General features: G+C 43.5%; 1 protein-coding gene across 4 annotated transcripts in view; it reads left to right on the top strand.

Moving 5' to 3' along the window:
- Nucleotides 1-26801, top strand: part of PALM2AKAP2 (PALM2 and AKAP2 fusion) — a 526924-nt gene that overhangs the window by 331190 nt on the left and 168933 nt on the right. For all 4 annotated transcript variants that reach the window (XM_050943033.1, XM_050943031.1, XM_050943035.1 and 1 more), the window contains one exon: nucleotides 18605-18687. In XM_050943033.1, coding sequence (XP_050798990.1) covers nucleotides 18605-18687 — 83 coding nt within the window. The remainder of the gene's footprint in view (nucleotides 1-18604; nucleotides 18688-26801) is intronic.

Here is a 26801-nt window from a genome sequence, read left to right as displayed (position 1 = left end):
TCAGAACTTCATAGCTTGCCCTGTTCTCCACTCCGGACTGCAACACATTCCCATATCATTACCCTTAACTAACTGTGACCATCTGCCTGAATCCAGATGCATCAGTTGTAGTTCAGACCTGTTTCCAGATATAAGCCCACTTCCTTCTTACTCTCCACCTCTGCATAAAACTCTGCAAAGGTGAAGTTCACCATTATGCAATGGGCCAACACAAGTCCTTTGTACCATGTAAGCATAATCATAGACGACTAGGGTTGGAGGAGACCTCAGGAAGTCATCTAGTCCAACCCCCTGCTCAAAGCAGGCCCAGCACCAACTAAATCATCGGGATTAAGTGACTTCGGTCTAGATCTCGCTGCACCAGGGTAAGTTTCACCCCACAACCACATTTCTAAATATTTCCTATAAACATGCTCACATTCTTTGCCTGTGTAAACACACCACACGTACCCCACCTTGCCAGAGGCTATAGTACAGACTGGTTTTTTCTAAAAGAAAATTTGCCTTGGATTTTCAGCCCTTAGCACTTGTTAGTATCTGCATTGTGGCTTTTTGACTTGCTCACAGAGACAGGAATTGCTTTATTTTGTTTATAATGGCATTGGTGCCCACATGTTGGGTGCTGTATAAACATATAGAAAGACACAGAACCTGCTTTAAAGCATTTACAACCTACAGCTCCAATCCTGTCAACATGTGTTCAATTTCGCACACGTCAGTGGTCTCGTTGAAGTTAATGAGTGAAATCAATGGGAGTGTTGCCATTGACTTCATTGGGGCTAGGATTTTACCTAATGGATCAATTAATATGAGTAAAGTTATGCACTTTCCCGAGACTGTTGAATCAGGACACAAGCAACTTACAACCTTACAGGCTGGTCTCACAAGAAAGTTATAAAAGTGAATGTGTGAAATAAAACAGCTATAGCTGCTTGTGTGGACATTCTTACTCTAGTAGAAGAGGGCCCTTTTCTGGTTCGGTTTAGGTCACGTTGGAAGGGTTTTTGCTACATGAGAAACCCCCATTTTTATTCTAGAGTAAGTGCCCCCATGGGAAGTTGACTGTTTTATATACAGTTGGTAAAGTTTTCCCATGCAGATGTGCTTTTAGAAATCTATTTATATGACCCGTGTCAGATCCCGGTTAGAAAAGAGATGAGAAGAAAATATGTTCTGAGCATCAAAGATTTAAAAAGGGATAATGGATATAACAATGAGTAAGGGGATAGGTGTTAACATGAGATGTTTAAAATGGCGTTTACTTCTGAAAAATATAAGCTTTTGTACACATGATCTCCATGCGGAGGGATGGGTTTTGAGCATGCACAGATCAGGGCTTAAGTTCTAAAATGTTCTGATCCTGCAGGTTCAAATTCTCTACATCAGGGCTTAGGACCACTTTTGAGATTTTTACTGTGAACTTGGGTGGTTTAAGGTAAACTGATTCCACTTCTTTTACCTCTAATGGCAGCAAAATTAAGTCATTTGTATTGTACTGTAAGTGTGCATAACAGTAAGGCATAGACTGATGTAACCCACACACCTCCAAGGTGTGGTGTGTTGTCCCCTCTAGTGGCACCAAGACCGCTTAGAGATGAATGAGTCTGCCCTACAGCCTTAGCAAGTGCCATGTGGCTTTTAGCTCATGCGTAGAGGCTCATGCATTAAGCTCTAGAGGTCCCAGGTTTGATCCTGCCTGCCACTGCCCAGGGTATGGAGCGTGTCAGTGTAACACTGACAGACCCTGAAGAGTTTACAGCCAAAGTTAGGCGGACTGGACAAGAGATGAGCTCTTGATAAAGAGAGCACTATAGGAAGGATTGTTGGAAGAAGTGGATTTGAAGACCTGGGAGACTATCAGGAACTGTCTCATCAAAAATCATATAAATCTGTCAGCAGAAGATAGTGATGTTTGAAAGTGGATTGACAAAACTGATACCTTCTAATTTACAGGTGCAGGCAAAGCATATAGACTCGAGATACTGTAGTAAATCCAAGCTAGCTGTCAAAAAGAGCCTTCTCTGATGTCTGCCATACCTTAGTTTTAGATAATCTTCAGGAATCTTGTATATGCCAGCAACAACATAATATAGCTAATAGCAAAATGACTGACTGCATCTACAGCCTACAGAAGGTTTGTGGTGGAACAGGGAATTGAAATCAAGACTTGGTGCTCTGGCCACTAGATCATACTTCAATTACCTGAAACAAACCCAAACTCCAACTCTTTTTAGCTAGTGAGAGATTAACACTGAAGATCTAGTGTGAGAGGAAGAATATTATTTGTGTGTGTGTACGTACGTACGTACACACACACGTACACACACACCCCTACCTCAAGCAGACAGGTGGCTGAAGATACTGTTCCCATGTAAAGGTTGCACGTCTGTTTTTGTCTGCCTAGAAGCTGTTTTCACCAGTCTGCTTATCTGATGTTCTGCAGATTCAGAATGAGGGAGATTCTTAAGCATCATTTTGTCAAGCAAAGCTCAGAAAACATTGCAGATAGCAGCATGTGCAAGTGAAAGCTGACATAACATACAGCCTAGGGTGTCTGACCTTGATGGTATCCCTGAGATAGTCCTGATCTGTGCATTAAGAATTTTTGAATTATTTCTCTGATATAATGTGCATGCACAAACATGCATGTTATCTTGTTGCATCCTTATTTGCAAGTGCACCTAAGATTTGGTTTGGTCTAGAAGATTGTTTCTCATGGAAGTGGTTTGGACAAAGGAGTCCCCGTAGAGCAGCCAAGTTACCGATCATTACCCAAAAGAGCCACGGTGCTGTGGATTCATTGTTTCATTTATTTTATAGAATATAATTCTCATGGCAAAATGACTGACCAAGTAATTCTACAAGTGGCTAATAACTTAGATTGGTTTTATAATCACACGCTTCTCATATGTGCTGCACAGAGCCAAAGGAAACACATTAAAGAGCCACTTGCAGCTCCTGATCCTCAGTCTGAGTATCACTGCTCTGAGTTCCTGTACCATTTAGATCCCCACTTCAGCAAAGCACCTGCCTAAATTCCACTGAAGCCGCTGAGACATGAGCACATGCATGCAGCAACCACCCTCATCAGTGCTATCGTCTCATTGCAAATTGCATTGATTTTACTCCGCCATGCTTGTAAAGATCAACAGTATGCCCTTGTGATGGAGGGAGTTAATGCAGTAATTTGTATGGCGTTATCTGTAGCAGCTGTATAAAGAATCCCCCTGGGCAGACTTTGATGCAGTGGCAGCTTTATTACGATCTTTACTCTAGTGCATAAGAGCCCCCATCATGGATCAAGACTCCATTGTCCTAGGTGTTGTAGAACAAAAGGATGGTCCCTGTCCCAAAGCGCTTGCAATGGCATGAATCCAAGTGGCGCACTAAACATTAGTATAGGCTACTGCAGCTCTTTATTGTTGCAATCCCTGTGAAACATTCCATCTGCATTAAGCACTGATTCAAAATAGAAACCCTGCCCACGGTCATATCCTTGTACGCAGTCTGACAAGGATTCCCTGCCCCCACCCCTGGTAGTCGATGCTTCACTTCAGATACAGGGTACCAGCAGAACAATTCGTGTTGAATCCATCTCTTTAAATCTTCCAGTTAGAAGCTTATACCAAGGAAGTTACTGCAATGAGCTTCTGCATGGGTGAGAAAAATTACAGCCCCACAGGGCCGTGCACAATTACCTCCCCTCAATTAACTTTGCAACCTCAGCCCCTCTAACACACCTTGCCTAGCAGCTATCTAGTGCTTCACCACCTTGCTAGCTACCCAACCAATGTGCTCTGAGGGATTTAATAAGGGTGTGAACAACCTCCCTACTTTATAAGGCTGACCAGTTTTGTACAATGCACTTGTGCAGAGCCACAAAATAATCCCCTGCCATTTTCAATGATCTCATTGTGGTGCACTGATATGTGATGGGAGGGAAATGCCACAGTGTGACCATTGCAAAGCAGCATCCTGACTCTGATGAATTGGAGATCCATCTCTTAAGTTCTAGCAGTGGGGAAGAAGGGGGAACTCTTGTTTACTATTTAGAAATGTGTTTTCAAGAGTCAGCAATGCATCAAGGGCTACCCCTGCTATTTTCCCCCATTCTTTTCTCCCTTCTTTTGCACTCCTGTGGCAACCCATTCTGAACTAAACAACTCCACAGTGCAGATCAGCTGAGTCACTGATGTTTCAGTAGGAGTACCCCCACAGCAGCAGCCACCCAATCAATATGCCTTAAACAATGGCTGAAAATGTCATTAAGCAGCAGTAGATTGAGTAGTATCCCATTTTATCAGCGTAAGATTTACTTTTTTTAGTTGCATGGCTATAATAAAACAGCAAGCTACAAAATCAGGGACCATTACAAGCATTTTAGAGTCTAAATGTATCTTTACAAGTCTAGCACCTATCTTGAACAATTCTAACATACAAGTAGGGTGGCCAGAGAGCAAGTGTGAAAAATCAGGATGGGGGCGGGGGGGTAATAGATGCCTATATAAGAAAAAGCCCCCAAAATCAGCACTGTCCCTATAAAATTGGGACACCTGGTCACCCTACATACAAGTGACCTGATCTGGTTTCTAGCTATGACTTGGTCAGTGCTCAGCTGATGCCTATAGCCTGGGCAGGAACTGACACATGAAATTGCAAGCCCATTAGCAAGAATGTTTAATGAATCAGTAAACTCAGGGTTGTACCACACGACTGGAGAATTGCTAACATAGTTCCTATTTTTAAGAAAGGAAAAAATGATCCGAGTAACTATAGGCCTGTTAGTTTTACATCTGTCGTATGCAAGGTCTTGGAAAAAGTTTTGAAGGAGAAAGTAGTTACGGACATAGAGGTCAATGGTAATTGGGACAAAATACAACATGGTTTTACAAAAGGTAGATCATGCCAAACCAACTTGATCTCCTTCTTTAAGAAGGAAACAGATTTCCTAGACAAAGGAAACACAGTGGATATAATTTATCTCTATTTCAGTAAGACATTTGATATGGTTCCACATGAGGAATTATTAGCTAAATTGGAAAAGATAAGGGTCAATATGAAAATTGAAGGGTGGATAAGGAATTGGTTAAAGGGGAGACTACAATGGGTCATACTGAAAGGTGAACTGTCAGGCTGGAAGGTGGTTACTAGTGGAGTTCCTCAGGGATCGGTTTTGGGACCAATCTTATCTAATCTTTTTATTACAGACTTTAGCACAAAAAGTGGGAATGTGCTAATAAAGTTAGCAGATGAGACAAAGCTGGGAGGTATTGCTAACACAGAGAAGGACCGGGATATCATACAGGAAGATCTGGATGACCTTGTAAACTGGAGTAATAGTAATAGGATGAAATTTAATAGTGAAAAGTGCAAGGTCATGCATTTAGGGATTAATAACAAGAATTATTGTTATAAACTGGGGATGCATCAGTTGGAAGTAACAGAGGAGAAGGACCTTGGAGTATTGGTTGATCACAGGATGACTGAGCCACCAATGTGATATAGCTATTAAAAACGCTAATGTGGTCTTGGAATGCATCAGGTGAGGTATTCCCAGCAAAGATAAGGAGGTGTTAGTACTGTTATACAAGGCACTGGTGAGACCTCATCCGGAATACTGTGTGCAGTTCTGGTCTCCCATGTTTTAAGAAGGATGCATCCAAACTGGAACAGGTAAAGAGAAGGGCTATTAGGATGATCCAAGGAATGGACAACTTGTCTTATGAAAGGAGACTGAAAGAGCTTGGCTTCTTTAGCCTAACCAAAAGAAGGCTGAGAGGAGATATGATTGCTCTTTATAAATATTTCAGAGGGATAAATATCAGGGAAGGAGAGGAATTATTTAAGCTTAGTACCAATGCGGACACAAGAACAAATGGATATAAACTGGACACTAGGAAGTTTTAGACTTGAAACTAAACAAAGATTTCTAACCATTAGAGGAGTGAAGTTCTGGAACAGCCTTCCAAGGGGTAGAAGTGGGGGCAAAAGACATATCTGGCTTCAAGACTAAGCTTGATAAGTTTATGGAGAGGATGGTATGGTGGGATAGCCTAATTTTGGCAATTAATTGATCTTTGATTATTAGCAGGTAAATATGCCCTATGGTCTCTGGGGTGGGATCTGAGTTACTATAGAGAATTCTTTCCTGGGTGCTGGCTGGTGAGTCTCGCCCACATGCTCAAGGTTTAACTGATCTTCATATTTGGGGTCAGGAAGGAATTTTCCTCCAGGGCAGATAGGCAGAGGCCCTGGAGCTTTTTCGCCTTCCTTGGCAGCGTGGGGCACGGGTCACTTGCTGGAGGATTCTCTGCACCTTGAGGTCTTTAAATCACTATTTGAGGACTTCAGTAACTCAGACATAGGTTAGGGGTTTGTTACAGGAGTGGGTGGGTGAGATTTTGTGGCCTGTGTTGTGCAGGAGGTCAGACTAGATGATCATAATGGTCCCTTCTGACCTTAAAGTCTGAGTCTACCAGTGTCAGTCCCACTAAAAGAAACTGGACTAAGATCCATTGTGAATAAGGGTGGCAACATGTGATTCTAAGGATCAGTTCTGATCCCTGTTTACCAAAAGCCAGATTCTGCCAACCTTGCATGGAGCAGTACTTGTATCACTCACTGATCTGATGGATTTCAGTAGAATTACTCAAGGAGTAAGGGAATACCCAATGTAAGACTGGCAGCAGAATACAACCTTAAATGAACAAAGTGCCTAGTCTGACCCATGACGCGGGAGAGAGTGGTGTGCATCTTGCTCTTGAACATGGGAACAACTTTGGCCTCTGGCATATAACCAGAGTACAGAGGTGTGCGTATGGAACCCAACTGAGAATCTAGGGAAGAACTGTCAGCTATCACTTGTCTCCGTTTTGACACACAGCTGTTTGAAGGAAAATGTGCAGATTTCTGCAGAAATGTCAGCACTGTGAGCTCAATGCACCACTGAGCATTGGAGATATGTCAGCTCCACAGAGTGCAGTTTGCACTAGAGGTGGAAGCAAACCAACCCTGGGAGCTTCTCTTGGAGGCTGGAGTTTGACTCATGCCAACCTGTCCAAACCCTTATTTTGCGATGCGCTATCCTGATTCCATTACTCAACTGTCCTGGACCTGGTACTCCATTGGCCCACTGTCACACCCATCTGTGGCTGAATATTCCGATCAACGTTGCTATTTCCTCTTCTAGGACTGAAGCATTCCTCTAAGGTGACTACCTATACAAGGCCCTTTCCCTTGCTCCCCGAACTCAATCCTTTACTTACTGCATTTCCACACTATGCAAAGCCAACAGTGGTGTGTGTAGTGGACATGGAGGCAACCTCTCAGGATAAACTACGGCCCTTATCCAGAGCCCACTGAAGTCAATACAAATACTCCCACTGATTTTGATGGGCTTTCAGTCTGGCCCTATGTGAGCAAACATGGAGGTACATTGTTTCTGTCACTATACCGCTCCTGCCATTTTCATTAGGCCTAACACTGCAAACCAGGTGTAGAATGCCATACCTGAAGAGATGAGAAATTGAGACAGATGGGTCCTTTTTGCCACACTTAGCTACCTGCATCTGCATGTTGATGGCACATGATCTTCCTCCTTCATTACCATCTGACACTGAGCCCCTTAATCATATGTCTGCCTGTATTGTTCCAGGCTGACTGCTCCCCACAGGAGCGAAACAGAATGGTATCTTTGAAGTAGGAATCTAAAAAGGTAGTAAGGTTACACTCCTCTGGTTCCAGGATGCCCTTACAGTAAGGCCACTCTTCATCATAAACAATCGGCTCACCGCCAAAGGCATTGCAACCTCATTAGTGTTTTCTTCAAAGAGAACCTGTACTCTACCACAGGACTCTGATATGTTTCTGAAGTTCTCTGAAGTGGAAACTAGATTTTATAGGTTAAATTTAAACTTTGGAACTTTATTTGTATTCCAGAAGCAGCTAGAGTTCATGGCTGAAAGCAGGGCCCCACATTGAACAGTCACACTGAGAGACAGTCCCTGCCCTCAAGAACTTAAAATCTAAAGAGAGAGAGGTGTCTTGGGCTAGAAAGGGCTCAGCTTTCCCAGACCTGAGCCACCAGCTCTGCAGGTGAACCTTTGTCTCTAGTGGTGCCAGGGCCAGCGTGGCACTGAGCTGCCGGGCGGCGGCGGCAGCAGCAGGGAGAATCCCTGGTGGTGATAAAGTGAGCCTCTGAGGACCCAGCCTGGTGCTGGAGGCAGTGTCCATCCTAAGTGCAGCCAGTCTCCAGACAGCTAGCCCCATCACTAGCATGGCTGCAGAGAGCCTGGCCCTCTGCTGTGCCTGCAAGCAGAGCTCAGGCTGGTACAAGCAAGACCGAGGGACAGGAAGGGGAACAGTCTGTAGAAGAGAGAGCCAGCTGTGGTCGCCGGCACCACCAGGCAGTGCAAGGAGCTGTCTGCCCCCAACCAACCCTTCTCTCATAGCCCTAATCCATCCCACCCAACCCCCAAATAACTCAATCCCCTCCCCTGCTTCTGTTTAACCCTCTTACTGGACCTAATATCACCCAACTATTCCCATATTGGGGATCCCTAGTATGTCAAAATTGGGGGTAAACATGGGTTGCATTTAAAACTGACTCTTATTCATCATTGTATAGTTCACTGGTGAAAGTTAAAACTTTCCTTGATTCAGAAGCACCCTACACAGTGCTTGTGTTGTGGTCTCACTGACCTCATGATCAAATACACTTTACACTGTATGTACCCTTTTTTCCCCTAACTGACCACACATTTAGACAATGGAAATAGATAGCAACAGTGACAATGTAAAAGGCACAACCACAGGGAAGTGGCAGTAAATGGCTCCTACTTTGAGCAAATAGGTGACACATTCTGAACGTACAAAGCCTTTGCACATTTTTGAATGTGGTTGTGTGTGGTGTGGGGTTTTGGTTTTGGGGTTTTTTTGTGGGGGGTGGTGGTCTCGTTCTCTGAACAGGATGTAACATCCCCTTTTGGGTTCTGGATCAGTACTCCACACACTAGACTATGCTTCCCTACCAAGCCTAAGGCAAGGCTGCAATGTTCCTTTCCTGCACCAGCGCTTTCACTATTTCTTCACCAAGTCCCTGAGAAACCTCCATCTCTTACTTGAAGACTTATTAGGCATGGAATGCAACAGCCATTCATACACCCAGTAGGCCAAATTCATCCTCAGTGCAACTCTGGTAAAGTCAGCAGAGGGCCAGCAAGGATGAATCTGGCCCACTTATGTCCAGTGACTGATGTGTAACTTCCATCACCATTTGCATAAGATCTGAATGTGCAAATGTGCACCATTAGCATAAGCTCTGTTTCTGCCTCCTGCTCCCAGCTGTCCATTATCAGCCTCTGATTACCTCAGCAGCTCATTCACTCTAGCAGCCTGAGTTGTATCTGTCTCATTAAGATTTGCATGGATGAAGCTACCTTCTTTTGGGTGGGCTTGAAATTAATATCATAAACACAAGTTGCATGAGTAAGTTGTATTCTTCATCAGTCGCTCAGGGAGCTTCCTGTAATGCTGTGCCATTATATGATAATAATAGGAGATATACCTATCTCCTAGAACTGGAAGGGACTTTGGAAGGTCATTGAGTCCAGCCCCCTGCCTTCATTACCAGGACCACTGGTTTTTGCCCCCGATCCCTAAATGGCCCCCTCAAGGATTGAGCTCACAACCCTGGGTTTAGCAGGCCAATGCTCAAACCACTGAGCTATGCCTCCCCCCTGTTCTAGTGCAACAGTGCCACATACAATTATTCCATTTTAAGAACCACCGCTGCTTGTAATTACTTACAGGTTTCTAGTAGGAATGCTACACTTCTGCTCCTTTCTATTCCCCTTTGCTTACCTCTGTGATTCTTCAATGCAGAAAAGTTTGCCATTTGCTCCAAAAAAGACCCATCTCCCTGAAGCATATGATGGTGGGAGAAGTGGCTGCTGCTGTAAATGCCTTTTTATCTTGCTTTCCTTTCTGCAGACCCATCTCTCACTGACTTTCCTCTCCTCCATACCCGTAATCCTCACCAGAGTTCTCTTCCATTGAGCCGAATACAAACCTCTCTGGAAATCTATGGGAGCTGTCAAGATTGGCTTAGTAGGAATGGGTTTGTGACCAAACCTTTAATGAGTTTCCCTTCTTTTTTACTTTTCCTCTTCCATATGGCGTGATCTTTTTCCCCCTACTCTTTGCAGTTTCCCTTCCTTTGTTCTCTTAAAAGGAATTGTAAAAATGAACAGTGAATGTTCTACTTAATTCTGAGGGCTGGTTATCTATTTGATTAGAAGAAACTACAATCAAGGATTTTTGCCCCTTTTTACATGTCAAAGTTTTAGTTACTTCCTCCCAATATTCTTCTCCAAACCCCTCACTGCATCTCTCCGCTGTCAAGAGCTGTGCATTGTGAAAGGGAGAGCTGGTGACTATGTGGGTGGACTCTGGCACAAGGCACTCACTGAATCTTTTAACCTTCACTTTCAGTCCTAGGACTGGTCTCCACTTCAAACGTTTTAATAGCACGTCAGTTACGGTTGTGAGTTAAGTGTGTTTGGTTTTTGTTCTGCTAACCAGAGGCTAAGTATGTACATGAAGTTATATCAGGATAGATTATTTTGGTTCCTGAATCAGAAACCATGTCTATGCTTACAAGCCTCCATGGAGCTGTGTTATGCCAATGGGGGAGAGCTCTTCCATCAAAATCATCAGACCAGCTCAATGAGCAGCTGGAGATCACATCTGTTTCACGCCCCTGAGCAACATACAGTGGTAGACATGGCCTAAGCTATAGTGGTATAACTGTCAATATCAGGGGAGAATTTGTAACCACCTGATGGAATACCACACTGTCAGCGGCAGGCAGGCAGCCAGGGAAATGCATTGGTGATCTTAAACCAATTGCTATTGGAGGGACGTCCACATAACCCCAGCATGGAGGGAACCCCAGCATGGAGGGCAAAGACTTGTGGGCAGTGAGACTGACCTTACCCTAAAGACTTAGGATCCATCTACACTGCAATGGATGGATGTGACTGAAGCACATCCAGGCATACCTGAGTTAGCTTTAATCTAACTAGTGCAGGTACCAGAGGCATCTTTCCAGAAAAATTCTAGGAAGTGGGGAGGGAACCAAGTTCTGTCAGCTTTACAGAACATATGTACTCATCCTGCAAAGTCTGACCTATGCTGCCTCCCTGTCCCAGACTTGATCATCCCCAGTGTCCCTGGTGCGCACACATACACCCTTCCTCCCTGATCCCTTTCTTCCTCCCTCCCCTGAGACCCTTGCTCACCAGACAGAGCGACACCAGCGAGCTGAGGCAGGCTACTCTAGTCCAGGTACATACCTGAGCACAGGGAGGGACAGGACAGGGACAGCTTCCCCTCGCTCTCCGTCCCCTCTAGAATGTGCCCCTCCAGACCATTCATGCCCCTCACTAGCATTGCCCTTGCCTGGCAGGGCAGTAGAAGACATAATGGAGCATGAAACGTCTGGCAGGAGCAACTGTCCCCTTTGCCCCAAAGCAATGCCCCTGGTGGGTACCAATAGTAGTGAAGCTAGGGCTGGATGACTTAGACAGCTAGCCCCCGGTGAGTACCAGAGTAAGGACACCAGATCCCAGGCTTGCTTCTGAAGCCTGAGGTGCCACAGCTTCACTATACTAGCTACATTAAAGCTAGCTATGGTATGCCTATGTGTGCTGCATCACACTCCATGATGACTGCCTTGTAGACATATGCCCAGAAGTAGTCCCTAGTCCATGATGCATGGAATCAATCTCTTAAATAAGAAGCCTTTATTAAAGCAAACTGCTACCAACTAAATCAACAACCTTCCATGCAGCTTGAGTTGCAGTTTGTTTCCTGGTTTACCAGGGACCACACCCAGCCTAGATCTGTGTGACACAGACCTCTATAAGCTGAATAATCTATTGGAAGTAACATTACACTTACTTCAGCAGAAGCTAGGGTGACCAGACAGCAAGTGTGAAAAATTGGGATGGGGGTGAGGGTAATAGGGGCCTATATAAGGGAAAAAAACAAAAAATCAGGATAGTCCCTATAAAATCAGGACATCTGGTCACCCTAGCAGAAGCACCTAAAACAAAATCCTCCTCCTGTCCAGGAAAGAAGTCTTGGGTTTGGGTTTTTTGTTTGCTTTTTTTTTTTCTTAAGGAACTCCATATTTAACTGAATTCTTCCTGCGGGGCATAATGTAGGAATTTCAAGGTGGTCTTGCATAATCCGTTTTGTGGTTTAACGGTTTCCAGGGCTTCAGGCTCAGTCTGATACTATCAAGAGAGGGACATGATCACAAATTTTGGTTTTCTCTCTAATGACTCAAGGTGTTAACATTTGAGACAGTACTGAGCTGGGTGAATAATTGATATACAATGGATTGGCCCAAACACATCGAAAACATGCACATAGAGTAGGAGTACGCACAAATAATCGTGTTAGATGATTCAGTGTGCAGGAAGGTAACAGGCCTACCACCAGAAAATCTAACCTCAAGGCTTGTATGCTACATAACACTTAACACAGGGGTTCTCAAACTTTTGTACTGGGGACCCCTTTCACATAGAAAGCTTTTGAATGCGACCCCCCCCCTTATAAATTAAACACTTTTTTAAACATATGTTTAACACCATTATAAATGCTGGATGCAAAGTGGAGTTTGGGGTGCAGGCTGATAGCTTGTGACCCCCCATATAATAACCTCCTGACCCCAACTTTGAGAACCCCTGACTTAACAGTAGATAAGATGTCCATCATAAAGAGAGGTGAAAAAGACCTTATTGTGTAGGTCATGTGGTTCATTCCATGCAAGATGCAGGATTGTTCCTGCCCACTAATTGGGCCTGGTCTAACTTTAACATTTTGATTGACATAGCTTCATTGCTCAGGGTGTTTAAACAGACGTACGTACGTGTACACACACGTACACACACACACACACTATGTAAATGCAGCTAGGTGGATGGCAGAATGCCTCCTTCAACTTAGCTACTGCCACTCAGGGAGGTGGATTACCTACAGTAATGGAAAAACCCCTTCTGTTGCTGTAGGATGCATCTGTGCTATTGTGTTATAGCACCATAGCAGTGCTTCTGTAGATTCTGTGCTTGCACATGCTTGTGTGGACAAGCCCTATTTGAAGAGACAGCTTCTTTCTAAAATTGTCCTATGCTGTCCGTTCTTGCACTGTGACCTGTGCCTCAGAGGCTGGCTGCATCAAATGGCATTTTTGTAGAGGCCTGTGCTGCAAAGGTGACCTCTGATGTCAATCTATCCCGAAGTTAGACAAATAACCAGATACCACCACTAACAACTTAATGTCAAGGCAGGTCTGTGCTGCAATCTCCAAATTTAAGCAATCATTGGATATGCCATTTGCGAAGACTAGATTTTCCCCACACACACACTTGTAGTTTTTAAAGTCAATGCCTCTAAAGTCACTAGACCTGCCAGGGCGAGCATATAAGATAGACCAGGCAGGATGTCTCCTCTGAGAACCACGATGGTGATCATGAAACATTCAAATTGAGGAACCAACAGCAAGAGTCTCCCAGCAGATGAACTGCAGCGATGGGATACTATTTATTGTTAGCATTACTGGAGCACCTAGGAACCACTGACCTAGGTACTGTACAAACAGAGCAAAAGACAATCCCTGCCACAAAGAATTTACAATCTAAACATTACTCAAAAGACCGATACAGAGAGAGGAATACAAGAAAACTGAGCCAATATTGGTCAGTATGATAAGTAGTGATCTCATCACACCAATAGTTTAATCATTGTCAAGAGGTTTGTTCTTGGGTAGGCATCACAGAGTAATGGAGAGACACCTGTTTGGATACATGGGTCCCAGATCCTTCTGGGTTTTAAAGCTGCTGAACACCTTGATTTGAGCACAGATCATGTATGTTTACTGAATCGTGCACCACCAAGGAGAGAGGCAGCTGCTTTCTATACTAAAACTCGTTCCTCAAGTACTAACATCCTTTCTCCTTTTGTTAAAACAAATCCAGGTCTCCCTCTGTTTCCTGCACATTCAAAGTTCCTGTTTAACTGCCAGTGCAAATCTGTCCTCTTCAATTACTGCAACTTCCTTTCCCTCCAGCTTTGCCTGTATGCATCTCTTAAGTGGAGGGACTCTTAGCTCAGCTTTATTTCCATTGTGTTATCCCCTTTCTTATTGTTAAACCCCCAGCAACCATCAAACGCTATTCTCCAGTTGAACTCAGCAGCAAATAAAAGGAAACAAGTCAGCCCTGAGCTTTTCTTAAGTAGGGCTAGAAAGCACAGCAATGGATCCAAAGCTTCCGAGCCAGATAATGTTGGCGGAGCTGCCCTGCAGCTTATGGCTGATTTACTTCATCTTTGCTGCCTGGGCATATGACGAGAGAGAGAAAATTGGCAGTAACAATAGTGTGAAGTGGTGTTACCTGTAGCCATTTAGATGATTTTGAATGGCATACATTTGGGTTTCTCTATAGTCCTTGTATGACTACAAAACTACACTATCCTTAATACAAATCCACCCCATGGACCACCATATCTCAGAAGTGGCCCATTACTGAATACCAGGGTCCAATGTCCAAGATCAGCTATCCTGCATGTACATCGGCTTCAACCCACTGCAGAGAGGCCAATTCCACAGGTAGCCACTACGGTGTATGGACTCAGGCTCTGCATGGGGGAGGGAGAGCAATAGCTGGTCCTAAGAAGTGTAACTGATCAGAATCTGGCCCCTAGTGTAGGGATCTGAAACCTTTGGCATGTGGCCCGCCAGGGTAAGCCCCCCTGGTGGGCCAGGCCGGTTTGTTTACCTGCGTCCGCGGGTTCGGATGATCCTGGCTCCCACTGGCCGTGGTTCGCCACTCCAGGCTAATGGGGATTGCGGGAAAGGCGGCCAGCACATCCCTCTGCCCATACCACTTTCTGCAGCCCCCATTGGCCTGGAGCGGCGAACCGCGGCCAGTGCCAGTGGGAGCCGGGATCATCCAAACCCGCGGATGCGGCAGGTGAACAACTGTCCCGGCCCACCAGGCAGCTTACTGTGGCGGGTCACATGCCAAAGGTTGCCGATCCCTGCCCTAGTGAATTGTAAGCCCAACTGCCCAAAAAAACCCAAGATCAGATCTTCAAAGTGCTCATCACCCAGCAGCTTCCAAACTGTCCACTCATTTAGCTCCTAAATGAGAGCTGGGTGCTAAGCTCTAGAAAAACTGGCCTTAAATCTCCACTTTACTGCTGGATCTGCTCTCCATAGAGGTGAACATTTGCCATTAATGTCAGTGTGTGCAAAGAAAACAATCTCCAAGTCTAATATAAACTGGCAAGGGGAGGCAGATTTTCAGAAGTGCCTACAGGGATTTAGGAGCACAAATCCCACTGATTTGAAAATGAAAGGGACTTATGCTCCTAAACCTCCATAAGCAGGTAGGAAAATTTTCCTCCACAATAGTGTATGCCTAACTGCCTGACATGAAAGCAAGATAATCCACCAGCTATTCTCAATCATGCTATAGAAAAACAGAAACATTAGAAAAGTCCTAAATCAATCCTTGTTACATGTGAATACTTCTTTCCTTCAGTGCTAAACTATCATGTGATTAATGCTGGTAAAGGAATATTTCCATGGAAAAGCAGCAGAGTGGAAACTGTTTGCCTTCCTTCAGGCAGACAATCCTTTAGAAAGGGTAATTGTAATAAAACCAAAAAGCAGCAGAGATCGTGCTTAAAGTGACGCACAGAACACCCTGCTTGAACCTCTAGACCACTATTTCTTACACCAAGTATACGTATAAAATTTAGCGAGTGCAGATAGGGAAAGCATATTGCCCAAAAGTGCACAATACCATTGGGTATATATTCTCATCTCTGTGCTTGTACACATGTAAATTGCCATTCTGTAAACACCACAGGAAGTTACTTGTATAAATCCTTGTGCATTGAGATGAGATTGCAACCCTCTAAATTCATTTGGCAGCCAAGTAAATATTAAATAATTTAATCTGACCTGGACTTTAGTGTTAAATCTATTAGGTCAATGGCAAAAATCTAAAACTAAGTAATCAAATCACTGTCTGAGTGCTTGCACTTGTGCTAGCCTATCCCTGGATCTATTAGCATTATTTTCAGGCTTTTTTCCCTTCCTTTTCTCTCTAGCCTTAAGCTTGATTAGGACATAATATCAATAGGGCAATTATTCAAAATGGCAAATTTTTAAACTGCCTTCAGCCATGCACCCTTTAGGTGTGTGCATTAATCAGGTCTAGCAAAGGAGGGCTGATACTAGTTCACCTTTGGATGAGAGTCCTAAGGAAACTCCAGGAAGTGGGATACTTGATCCAGGAGGGGCCACACTTCCCTGGGCGTTAATCCTCAGCTAATGCCCCAGGGTAGTAGTGGGAGGCTCTGGGCTGTCCAGTGTATTTTGGATAAGGTATTTTCTTTAGTAAGGGCCTGATTCTCACTTCTACTAAGGCCCCTTCTAGGCACTGCTGGAGCAATGTACATGAAAATCGGGGAGAAGTCTTGACTATGGCATTTCTGACGAGGGTCCTAGTCCTGCTGTCCTGGCCAAATTGCAATAAAGCTAATTTGCATTCTGCCTATAAGTGTCTCTTCAGCTTCATTTAGATTGACTATTCTCCATTTCCTGCATTTAGCTGTTGGGTAGCATCTTGCACTATTAAACAGCTGCTGTGTTGTGTCCCAGAGGTGGCTGTATTGCACTGATGGCCAAGAGTATTTTGTATATTTAAGACTTCTCTTTTGTGGGGTATTTTCATTTTTTGGGATTTATTTTTGGCAATTAACTTTTTTATTCAGATATAGAAAGACAATGGAGCAAATTAAGCACACCAACCTGATAGCTTTCTTTGATGGGGTAATGAGCCTTGTGGCTGGTGGGGGAGGAGAGAAGCAGTAGAGATGGTATATCTTGACTTTACTAAAGCTTTTGATCCTGTTTCTCGGGACCTTCTCATAAACCAGGGAAATCCAACCTAAATGGAGCTACTATAAGGTGGGGATATAACTGGTTGGAAAACCATTCCCAGAGCATAGTTATCAGTGCTTCACAGTCATGCTGGAAGTGCATAATGAATGGGGTCCTTCAGAGATCAGTTCTGGGTCTGGTTCTGTTCAATATCTTCATCAATGATTTAGATAGCAGCATAGTAAGTACACTTAAAGTTTGTGGATGATACCAAGCTGGGAGGGGTTCCAAGTGCTTTGGAGGATAGGATTAAAATTCAAAATGATTTGGACAAACTAGAGAAATAGTCTGAAGTAGATGGGATGAAATTCAATAAGGACAAATGCAAAGTACTCCACTTTGTGTGCCATTGACTGTTCCTTCTTTACAAAATGGGAAATGACTGCTTAGGAAAGAGTGCTGTGGAAAGTGATCTGGGGTTCGTAGTGGACCATGAGCTAAATATAAGTCAACAGTGTCACTTTTTTGGAGCGGAGCAACAATGTTAACACCATTCTGGGATGTATTAGCAGGAGTTCTTGTAAGCAAGACACGAGAAGTAATTCTTCTGCTCTGCTCCATGCTGATTAGGCCTTAGCTGGAGTACTGTGTCCAGTTCTGGGTGCCACATTTCAGGAAAGATGTGGACAAATTGGACAAAGTCCAGAGAAGAGCAACAAAAATTATTAAAGGTCTAGAAAACAAAGCTATGAAGAAAGATTAGGGGTGGAGGGTTGTTTAGTCTGGAAAAGAGAAGACTGAGAAGGGACAAGTTTTCAAGTACATAAAAGGTTGTTATAAAGAGGAGGGAGAATTGTTGTTCTTAACCTCTGAGGGTAGGACAAGAAGCAATGGATTGCAGCAAAGGAGGTTTAGGTTGGACATTAGGAAAAACTTCCTAACTGTCAGCGTGGTTAAGCACTGGAATAAATTGCCTAGGGATGTTGTGGAATTGCCATCATTGAAGCTTTTTAACAGCAGGTTGGACAAATACCTGCTAGGAATGGTCTAGATAATACTTAGTCCTGCCATAAATGCAGGGGACTGGACTAGATGACTTCTCAAGGTCCCTTCCAGTCCTGCGATTCTATGTCCAAAAATGGGAGGGAGGTTGGGGGATTTTTGTGTATATACTATAATAAGTAATCTTTGCAATGTTTCCCAGTGTGTATTAACATTGTACTGTTTCAAACAGCACCATGTTAAAGCACACTAGAGACCCTTTTTAGTGCTCATCAGCAGGCTCTACACAGATCAATTAATGTGCAACACCTTAGTGCACTTTATAAAACACGTCCCTGTTGTGTTTCTGTTGTGTAGACCCTTATTTCTGGTATCTTTCCTATGTTTTTTGGATAAACGCTGATTTCATGTTTTTGTATTAGGGATGGTTTTGTTGGTATTCAGCAGTTAGAACTTAAAACCAGAAGCCCTAATAATATTATAGTTTTATTGGGAATATCTTTACCTTGTCCTTTAAAAATATTCTCAATAAAAGTAACAAAACATTCAGCCAACTGAAACATGTCACTGAAACAAAGCAAGTACTGCAGCCAAACCAGACATACATTTCAATAAGAATACTCTTCCTGACTTTGTTCGCAGGAGCGAAGGGAATGGCTGTGTTGCCTAAGGATGGAAGAGGATCGTGCTCATGTGAAAGCCCTGAAACAGCAGTGACTAGGATGGTAAGTTTATATTCACCCTTCACTTGTCGGCAAGTTATGGATTCACCTACAATTGGTTTCCATAGAGCATGAGACAGCCTGCATTGTCCACTGTGATGACAAGCTATTCCTGCCAAGGAAAATTCGATCAGTAAGTTCCATGCTACTCACCTGGCCTCAGGTGGGTCCTTTCCTAAATATTGCAAGACATGATGCAACAGTGAGACTTAGGAGGACTGGTTTTTATGATATATTTGAATTCTAGCAGAGGTGACAGCAACACAGATTGAAACACTGAAAAACAGGCGACTCTTAAAGTGTTCTCAAATAAGTGCCAGATCTGTTGCTGACCAGTAAAATGTTTTCAGCAGTTCATAGCAAAACTAGGCTTTTCCTTGCTGCTTTGAATTTTGAGACTCCTCCCGCCCCCACAGCTTACTCTCTTGTCAACCCTCCTCAGAGCTCTCTAGTCATCTGGACCAGGTCTGTGGTCCCTAGTGTCATCAGCCCCTTTTAGGCACTGGAAAACAGCATGTGGAACAGCACAGAAATATAAGGAAGGAGTATAGACAAACACCCATCTTATACCTACACACCACTTAGTCTCTGGACTCAGCTTGCAAGGTGCTGATGACTCCCTGAGATGTGTTGAGTACCCTCAGCTGTTGGAGTGGCATAGCTGGAAGTGGATATATTCCTGGGCAGTTCTTTGTTCCTGCTGTGACTTCTAATGTATGGTCTGGGCACATACAGTTGTGTGTTCAAACAATTTGAAGAAATAAGTAAAAGATGCAGGTGGGAAAAATAAAAGACTGAAGTTAATGGGAGTTGGAAGCAATAAGCACCTTGTAAAATAAGGACTTGTGTTCAAGGCCTATTGATGTGAAACATTCATATCTTGGACCCTATGTGAACTCAAGTCTTAATTCCTGAGTTCCTGTGGCTTCAAGTAGGACCAGTAAAATCACTACAAATCTAAATATGTTGGACAAAATTTTGTGGAACCACAAAAGTGCTCCCTATATTAGGAGATGTACAGAAACACAGAAGAGTGAGAGCTAATCTTTCTCATTTTCTGAAACAAAATTTCACTTAAAATGATTCCATGCACACCAAAAGAAAAGGCTTAATGACATAGGCAGAGTTCTGTAATAGGAAGGCGGACTCAGTTATCAGTGTCACTATGTGAACAAAATTGGCAAAACGTTGTTACAGGAAACTGAATAATGAACAGTATAGCACCCTTACTGGCATGCCAATAAACCAAAATGGATCAGAGCGAGCTATCCCGAGCTGAAATAGTCACTCAAAAGTTGCTAACTTTAGCAGAGCTTCACATACGGCATGGTGAAATTTAAAGGTTATATTTTTGAAAAGATTAAACTGTAACTAGTTCTGTGCTAGAGTATGAAACAACTAGATAGCATCTGCATCTCTAAGCTGCAATTTGCTGAGAGGGGCAAACCCAGTCCTTTTGAATCCCTAACACAATTCTCCTTGCTGCTGTTGAACGATGAAATGACCAACGTAATACAGAAAAGCATGAATGGGCCCCATTTAGATCAAATCCAAAAAGCTGGATACAGATATAGCTAGAGCATTTTTAGATGATAACCATAGAGGTTAGTTGCTCAACTGGTGTATATCAGCGTAGCTCCATTGATATCACTTGTTGATTTACATCAACTGAAGACCTGGCCCATAAAGTTCCTCTCGGCCTAACGAAACCTAGGATCGTAGGATCAAATTGTGCTCTAGGTTATGCACATTGCCACACCCATTCAAGTCGATGGGACTTCTGTGCAGGTTAATAGAGCATAGAAATATCACAGTAAAGATGATAAAGACCTGGTAGATCACCACATCCATTCCCTGTGAAGGACAAGGTAGAAGCCCCCAATGCAGGATGTACAGCATCGGATATTAAACTGCTGCGCCTTGTGACTAAAATCAAGTGTAGTATCCATCTTCTTTGACAAAGTCAAAACATGGCCCTCGTGAACAGTTGCTACGTGTCATGTCTTCAGGGCCAGCCAGGCCCATGAGCCAAGACAAAGTTCAAGAAGACTCAATGTAAGAAAAAATCTTAATGTTTTGCAATATTTTCTTGATCTGCTTAAATATCCTATTATACATGTGCAATGCTTCATTGATAGTGAGAATAACATGTTCCCTGCTGTTTGAGACTCTCTTGTAGCTGTAGTTCAAAACAAAGGTTGTAGGTGGGTGATGTAAACTACAGCTGTTTTCTTTATTCTTCCACCCTTTGTTACTGCTTAATGGGAGAGAGCTGACATCTGTGTATGCCATTCTGTTTGTCCTCTGCAATATTTGCCTTACAAGCAGTTGGGAGGCTCATTGTGGACAACCTGTAATTTCAATTGCAGATTTTTGTAGCAATGTTTGGTCCATAGGTAGGTTGTAAGGAGTCAGAGAGCTTCGGTTATAACTGATCATTCAATCCACAGGCTAGGATATCTTTCAAGAGGCCCACATAATCTGAACTGCCTGCTCTGGTTTATCCCTTTAGCCCACCATTTTGGCTGTGCTGCAGTGGGTATCCTTGGAAGTACAGTATTTTCCAGGGACCATATCTCTGATCAGCAGTTCTGGAGTGGGTCAGTGACCATCTTAAGCTATCTACGCTCATGGCACTGTGTGTCGAGTCAAAGACTGCACCCTCCCAGCATGGGTATAAATTGCAGTGTAGATAGTACTGCTTAAGCAAGTGGATCAAGACAGGTCAGAACCTTAGGGTATGTACCCTACACGGTTCTCTATGTGCCCAAGAAGTGCAATGTTCCACTTCAGGGAGCCTTTCTCAGCTGTAGTGAAAAGCTCTAGCCGCTCCTGGAGCTTCCAAAGCCTTCTCTCATCCCTGCCAGAGCCTTTCACTGTAGCATGTACGCTATATGCAGGGGTGGCTCCAGGCACCAGCACGCCAAGTGCGTGCTTGGGGCGGCAAGCCTCTGGGGATGCTCTGCCGGTCGCCGTGAGGGCGGCAGGCAGGCTGCCTTCGGTGGCAAGCTGCAAGACCAGCAGACCCTCCGCAGGCAAGCCACCAAAGGCAGCCTATCTGCCGTACTTGGGGCAGCAAAATGCCTGGAGCCACCCCTGGCTACATGCTGCCACAAGTGTAGACGAGGCATAATTGTGCAACCCCGTATTTTAATAAACTCTTGAAAGGACCAAGCACACTCATGACATATCTTAAGTACTTGTGGGGCCCCCTTTACCATCGTATGGGAGCCCCTTACAACAACACTCTGGTGAGGTAGGGAAGTGCTATTATCTTCATTTTGCAGGAACTGAAAGTAATTGACTTACCCAAAGTCATGCACAGTCTGTATCAGAGTAGAGACCTGAACCCACGGCTCCCAGGTCCTAGGCTTCTGCCCTAACCACTAGTCCAATTGCTTCTGCTTTATTGCCAGAATAGTTACTGAAGACCCAGGCCATGAATCTGCATTCATGTTAACATACACCAATAGGAGATGAAAATTAGTCCCACAAACTCTGGAAAGTTTCATTCACATCACTGGGCTGCTTCTACAACAAAACCAAAAGCCAGAGCACCAAGAACAGAGTAAGGAGGCGGGAATTGACCCTTACATAGTGTGGCCTAAAACATCAAAGGTGACCGATGACTTCAGGTGCCTCTATTTTGGATGCTCAGTTTGAGACCTCTTAAAGAGGCTTAACTTCCAGGGAGGGATGTTCAGCCCTCAAAGGGTTAGACACCCCAAATCCCTGATCTTTTTTTAAAATTTAGACTGCATGTGGGGTATGAAACTTCCCCTCCTAATTGGCTTCAGATCTTGCTATCATTCCCGGCATGGAGGTCTGTTAAAATCCATGAGCATTCTGCATTAAAAAAACCCAAAGGCAAGGTCTGGGTCAATTTCCAAGAGAAAATTAATCTATTTTAGGTCATTAAAGCCATCCCCGGTGACTCCTGCCTGTTCAAATTCTTATTCTCCATAGGCAAAATTCTCCTCTGTTACACTGGTTGCAGCCACATTCATGCTAAAGTCAATAGGCCTGGAGTGATGAAATGGAGAGGAGAATCTGGCTCATTTATTCGATTGCTCAGAGGAATGCAAAACTAAGTATTCATTTACAGTTATGCCTTTTGCTAATTGCTCCTGAATAAGTACTGTGACTGATATTGAGCAATGCAGCATTGATAGGGGAGCTGAAAGCAATGTGAGTTGTCGAAAGCTATTACAGCCATTACGTTTGACCTGTGGCACTGTAATTTTATTTATGTGTCTCAGCTTGGGAACTGTCAAAGGTAAGTAACAAAACTGTCATTTTGGTCTGTAAAACGTACCCACCTGGCTTCATACCCAAAGATAAATAACATTGCCTACTCAGAATGTATTCTAATGAGATAACAAAATGCAACAAGTGTTTGGCAGTGCAGAACTGGATTTCCATATAGACTACAGTCTGTTTTAATTAGCAAGTCTACAATTGGATACTAGAATCATAGATTATTAGAGTTGGAAGGGACCTCAGGAGATCATCTAGTCCAGCCCCCTGCTCAAAGCAGGACCAATCCCCAAATGGCCCCCTCAAGGATTGAACTTACAACCCTGGGTTTGGGGGGGGGCTAATGCTCAAACCACTGAGCTATCCCTCCCCCCAGCTAGTCCCCTTGTATCATCATAGTTACATTTTGCATGATTTCACTTATGATGAGCTGGAAATGCAGTGAATTTAAGATCTCCGCCTTCTACTTAATCTGGTGAGAAGCTGTGCTTATTCAACAGCGGCCTGATCCCAAGACACCTGATACCAATGGGACTCTTTCCTTTGTATTTCAAGAAAAGAGCTGTTTGTTTTTCTTTACCAGTTGTTTTTATCATTGGAGAAGTGGAAAAATAATTTATTTTCTGACTATATCAAGTTTCTTCAGAAGTACTAAAGCTCTGGGAAGACTTGGTTTCCTCACTTAACTATTCCAGTGTGATCAGTCTTGTCCTTTCTTCCATAACCAATGCCATATCCTGTGCTTGTGACTATTCTAGCATCATTGTGAGAGTGGGGACCATCTTCAATCTTCATAGTATATATCTTGGGTATGGGGAAGGCTAGATGTAGATGTCTGTTGATAAGGAAGACAGCTTAGTTTATGAAGATTTGTATTTTAGTATGTAAAATTCAGGAGCTTTAGAAGTATTTGAGATTAGCAGCATGGAGCCAGAAAAGGTTAGTAATATGGCTTACACTTTAAAAAATGATATATTAAGGGTCTTACTGTTCATCTTTAAAGACATAAATAATGTAGAATCAATTAACGTGTGCGACTGTCTTTCCTGTTATGGCCAAGGTCAGCAATGTTGATGGATCAAAATTGTCCTCTGGTTACAATAAGGATAAACATTCCATGATCAATGAAGGATTTTTTACTAATAGCTTACAGGCATGATATTGCAAATATTTAAACCTATGAGGGTTTTGAGAGCTTGCAACCCCAAGTCTTTATTTCAGTGCTGGTGGAGGTAAATGGAAGAATTCCCTTGGATATGAAAGGTTTTGAAGTCCCTCATTTTTCAAAGCTAATAGAATATATAAATGTGTAGGATAAGCACTTTTCTTCAGTGTGGCGAAGCCAGCTCCTGCAACAGCAAAGGCTCCGTTACCCTCTGTCTGAGCAATGTAAAGGTGAACAATGCCTCTACACAGGCAGAATCTGAGCTCATCCACCTCAAATGTTGTCTGAATGGTCTATTATGCAGCCACATGGGCATTATTTTAAAGGCCTACCTCCAACTTCTGTCTGTCTCCTTCTCCTCTGGCCCTCCAGGCTGCTGGTGTCTCTCGGGGTTTTCTCTTTGACCATCTCCTTTTCTCTCTGCCCTCCATCCTTGGCCAGCTTCATCTGGTCACACTGCTTCAGCTATTGCCTATACCCCCATATTAATGAATTCTTGATCTAGCGCTCCACCCCATATTCTTCCCTTCCATTCAGCCTCACATCTCCCCTTGCCTCTGTCTTCCTAGATGCTCTACCACCATGCCAAAATTAAAATGGCACAAAATAAACTCCTCCTATGTCACACCTGTATTTATTTCTCCCTTTCTCCTTTCTGTCACTGCTGTTGACTTGATAACTTCCCTGTTCCTCAGCCTAGCCATTGTCTTAACTTAAATGCACTCTCCTTCTCATCCCACATTCTGGCATTAAATCCTGCCAGATTTTCTGCTACACCTCTTCCAAAATCCATTTGTTCCTCTCCATTTTGATCACTAAGAAGGACTTTCTCACCTGAACTATTGCAACCTCCTCTCAAATCTTTCGTGCTACTCTAATCACATCCCAACTCTTCAACGCCTCTAAGTAGCTTGCCCTCACTTTTTACACCAAATAGAGGCAATAGCTTATGCTTCAAGTCAATTGAAGTTTGTTAGTTCCTACAAACCCCTCATTTCATTTCCTGTAATTTTCCCTACTTGATCCTGCCAAAGCTCCATAACTGGCAGAATCCTGCCAAAGTTCCATCCTTTCAATTACTTCTGTGACCTGCATCTTCCCTCAGGGTGACCCTTAATCTTGGAACCACCACTTAGTCTAGTCAATAACTCTGCTCTCATTATTATTTATACAGAGAGAGCACATAACAGTTCCAATTAGGGATCAGTGCCTCATTGTATTAAGTGCTGTAAATACACATCATAACAAGACCGTCTCTGCCCCACAGAAATTGCAATCTAAGTAGAGTTGTACTTGTGTTGGTCCCAGGATTCGAGATACAAGGTGGGTGAGGTAATCTTTTATACACAGAATATGCTCTGAGGCAGTCCAAGATGCAATGTCACACTCAAAACAGACTTCACTAAACAAGACTGCTTCCTCAAAAAAGCAGATCACATATGGAATGAGACACCCAAATGCTCTCAGAGAACCTGCTTTAAGGAAAAAAGACCCCACACCTCAAATTGTCACTGGAATTCATAGAGGATCTCATTAAACAATTACAGCCCATACTGGATGGTGATCCCATCCAGACAGAAATCTTTCCCAAATCTCTCTCTCTCTTCAAACACCTCTTCCCTCCTGCCCCAACCTCATGAATGGTGTCTTGCAACATGTTAAACAAATTTAGTTAACAGTCTGTTCCACTTTGTATTTAGCTGTGACACTCTGGGCTTGTCTACACTTAAAATTCTGCTGTAGCACTTTTTAGTATAGTAGACACTGCCTCCACCTCCAGGAGGGGTTCTTCCATCCATGTAGTTAATCCACCTTCAGAGGCAGCAGCTAGATGAACAGAAGATTTCTTCCATTAACCTAGTACTATCTGCACCGTTGGGGTTAGGTCACCTTAACTACACCAAGGGCTGTGTGTGGATTTTTTCACACCTCTGAGCGCTGTAGCTGGACCAACCTACCTCATCTGTGTACAACAGGCCTTAGGGTATCTACCTTTCCCACACCTGAAGAAGAGCTCTGTGTAAGCTCACAACCTTCTCTCTCACTAACCGCAGCTGGTCCAATAAAATATTTTACCTCACTCATTTGTCAGGCTAAGACTCTCATCTTTCAAGTCTCTCATTTATAACCATTTGCTTTAAATGTGTCTATAATCCATCATTCTCTTCCCCTTCTACAAAGGTTTATGATAATGGTAATAAACTGCTTTTGTTTTGCCTGCAGTAGTAGGGGTTGGTGACTGTGACTATACTCCAGCACTTTCAAATATCAAAAACCCTGAGGGGACTGGGTGTGTGTGGTGGGGGCAGGGGAGGGAAGGAGCAGAAAAAACAACCACCCCCAGCGTTTCCTTTGCACCATAAAGCTGCCTTTGCACCATAAAGCCTAACACACTTTGGCTGCTCCAGGACAACATTGCTTTATCCCCTGTAGACAATTTTATATTACATCTTTTCTTCTCTCTCTTCTCCCCTCCCCTGCCCCGGCCAGTGATTACAGTGACTGAAATCCACCATCTTTGTTTCAATAGGGACTTGAGCCACTGAAGTCAATGGAAAGACTTCCATTGGGCTTTGAATAAGCTCCTCTGTCCACAAATGATTGACACCTATTGTAACAATATATTTTATATAGTGTAGAGAAGCTACTGAACTCTCTTAAATGTTTTTAAAAATCTCTTGTGAGCTGATTAGAT

Source organism: Gopherus flavomarginatus, chromosome 3, assembly GCF_025201925.1.
Source record: "Gopherus flavomarginatus isolate rGopFla2 chromosome 3, rGopFla2.mat.asm, whole genome shotgun sequence".
NCBI lineage: Eukaryota > Metazoa > Chordata > Testudines > Testudinidae > Gopherus > Gopherus flavomarginatus.
Note: the sequence above shows the minus strand (reverse complement) of the source record. Positions and strands in the feature narration are given on the sequence as shown.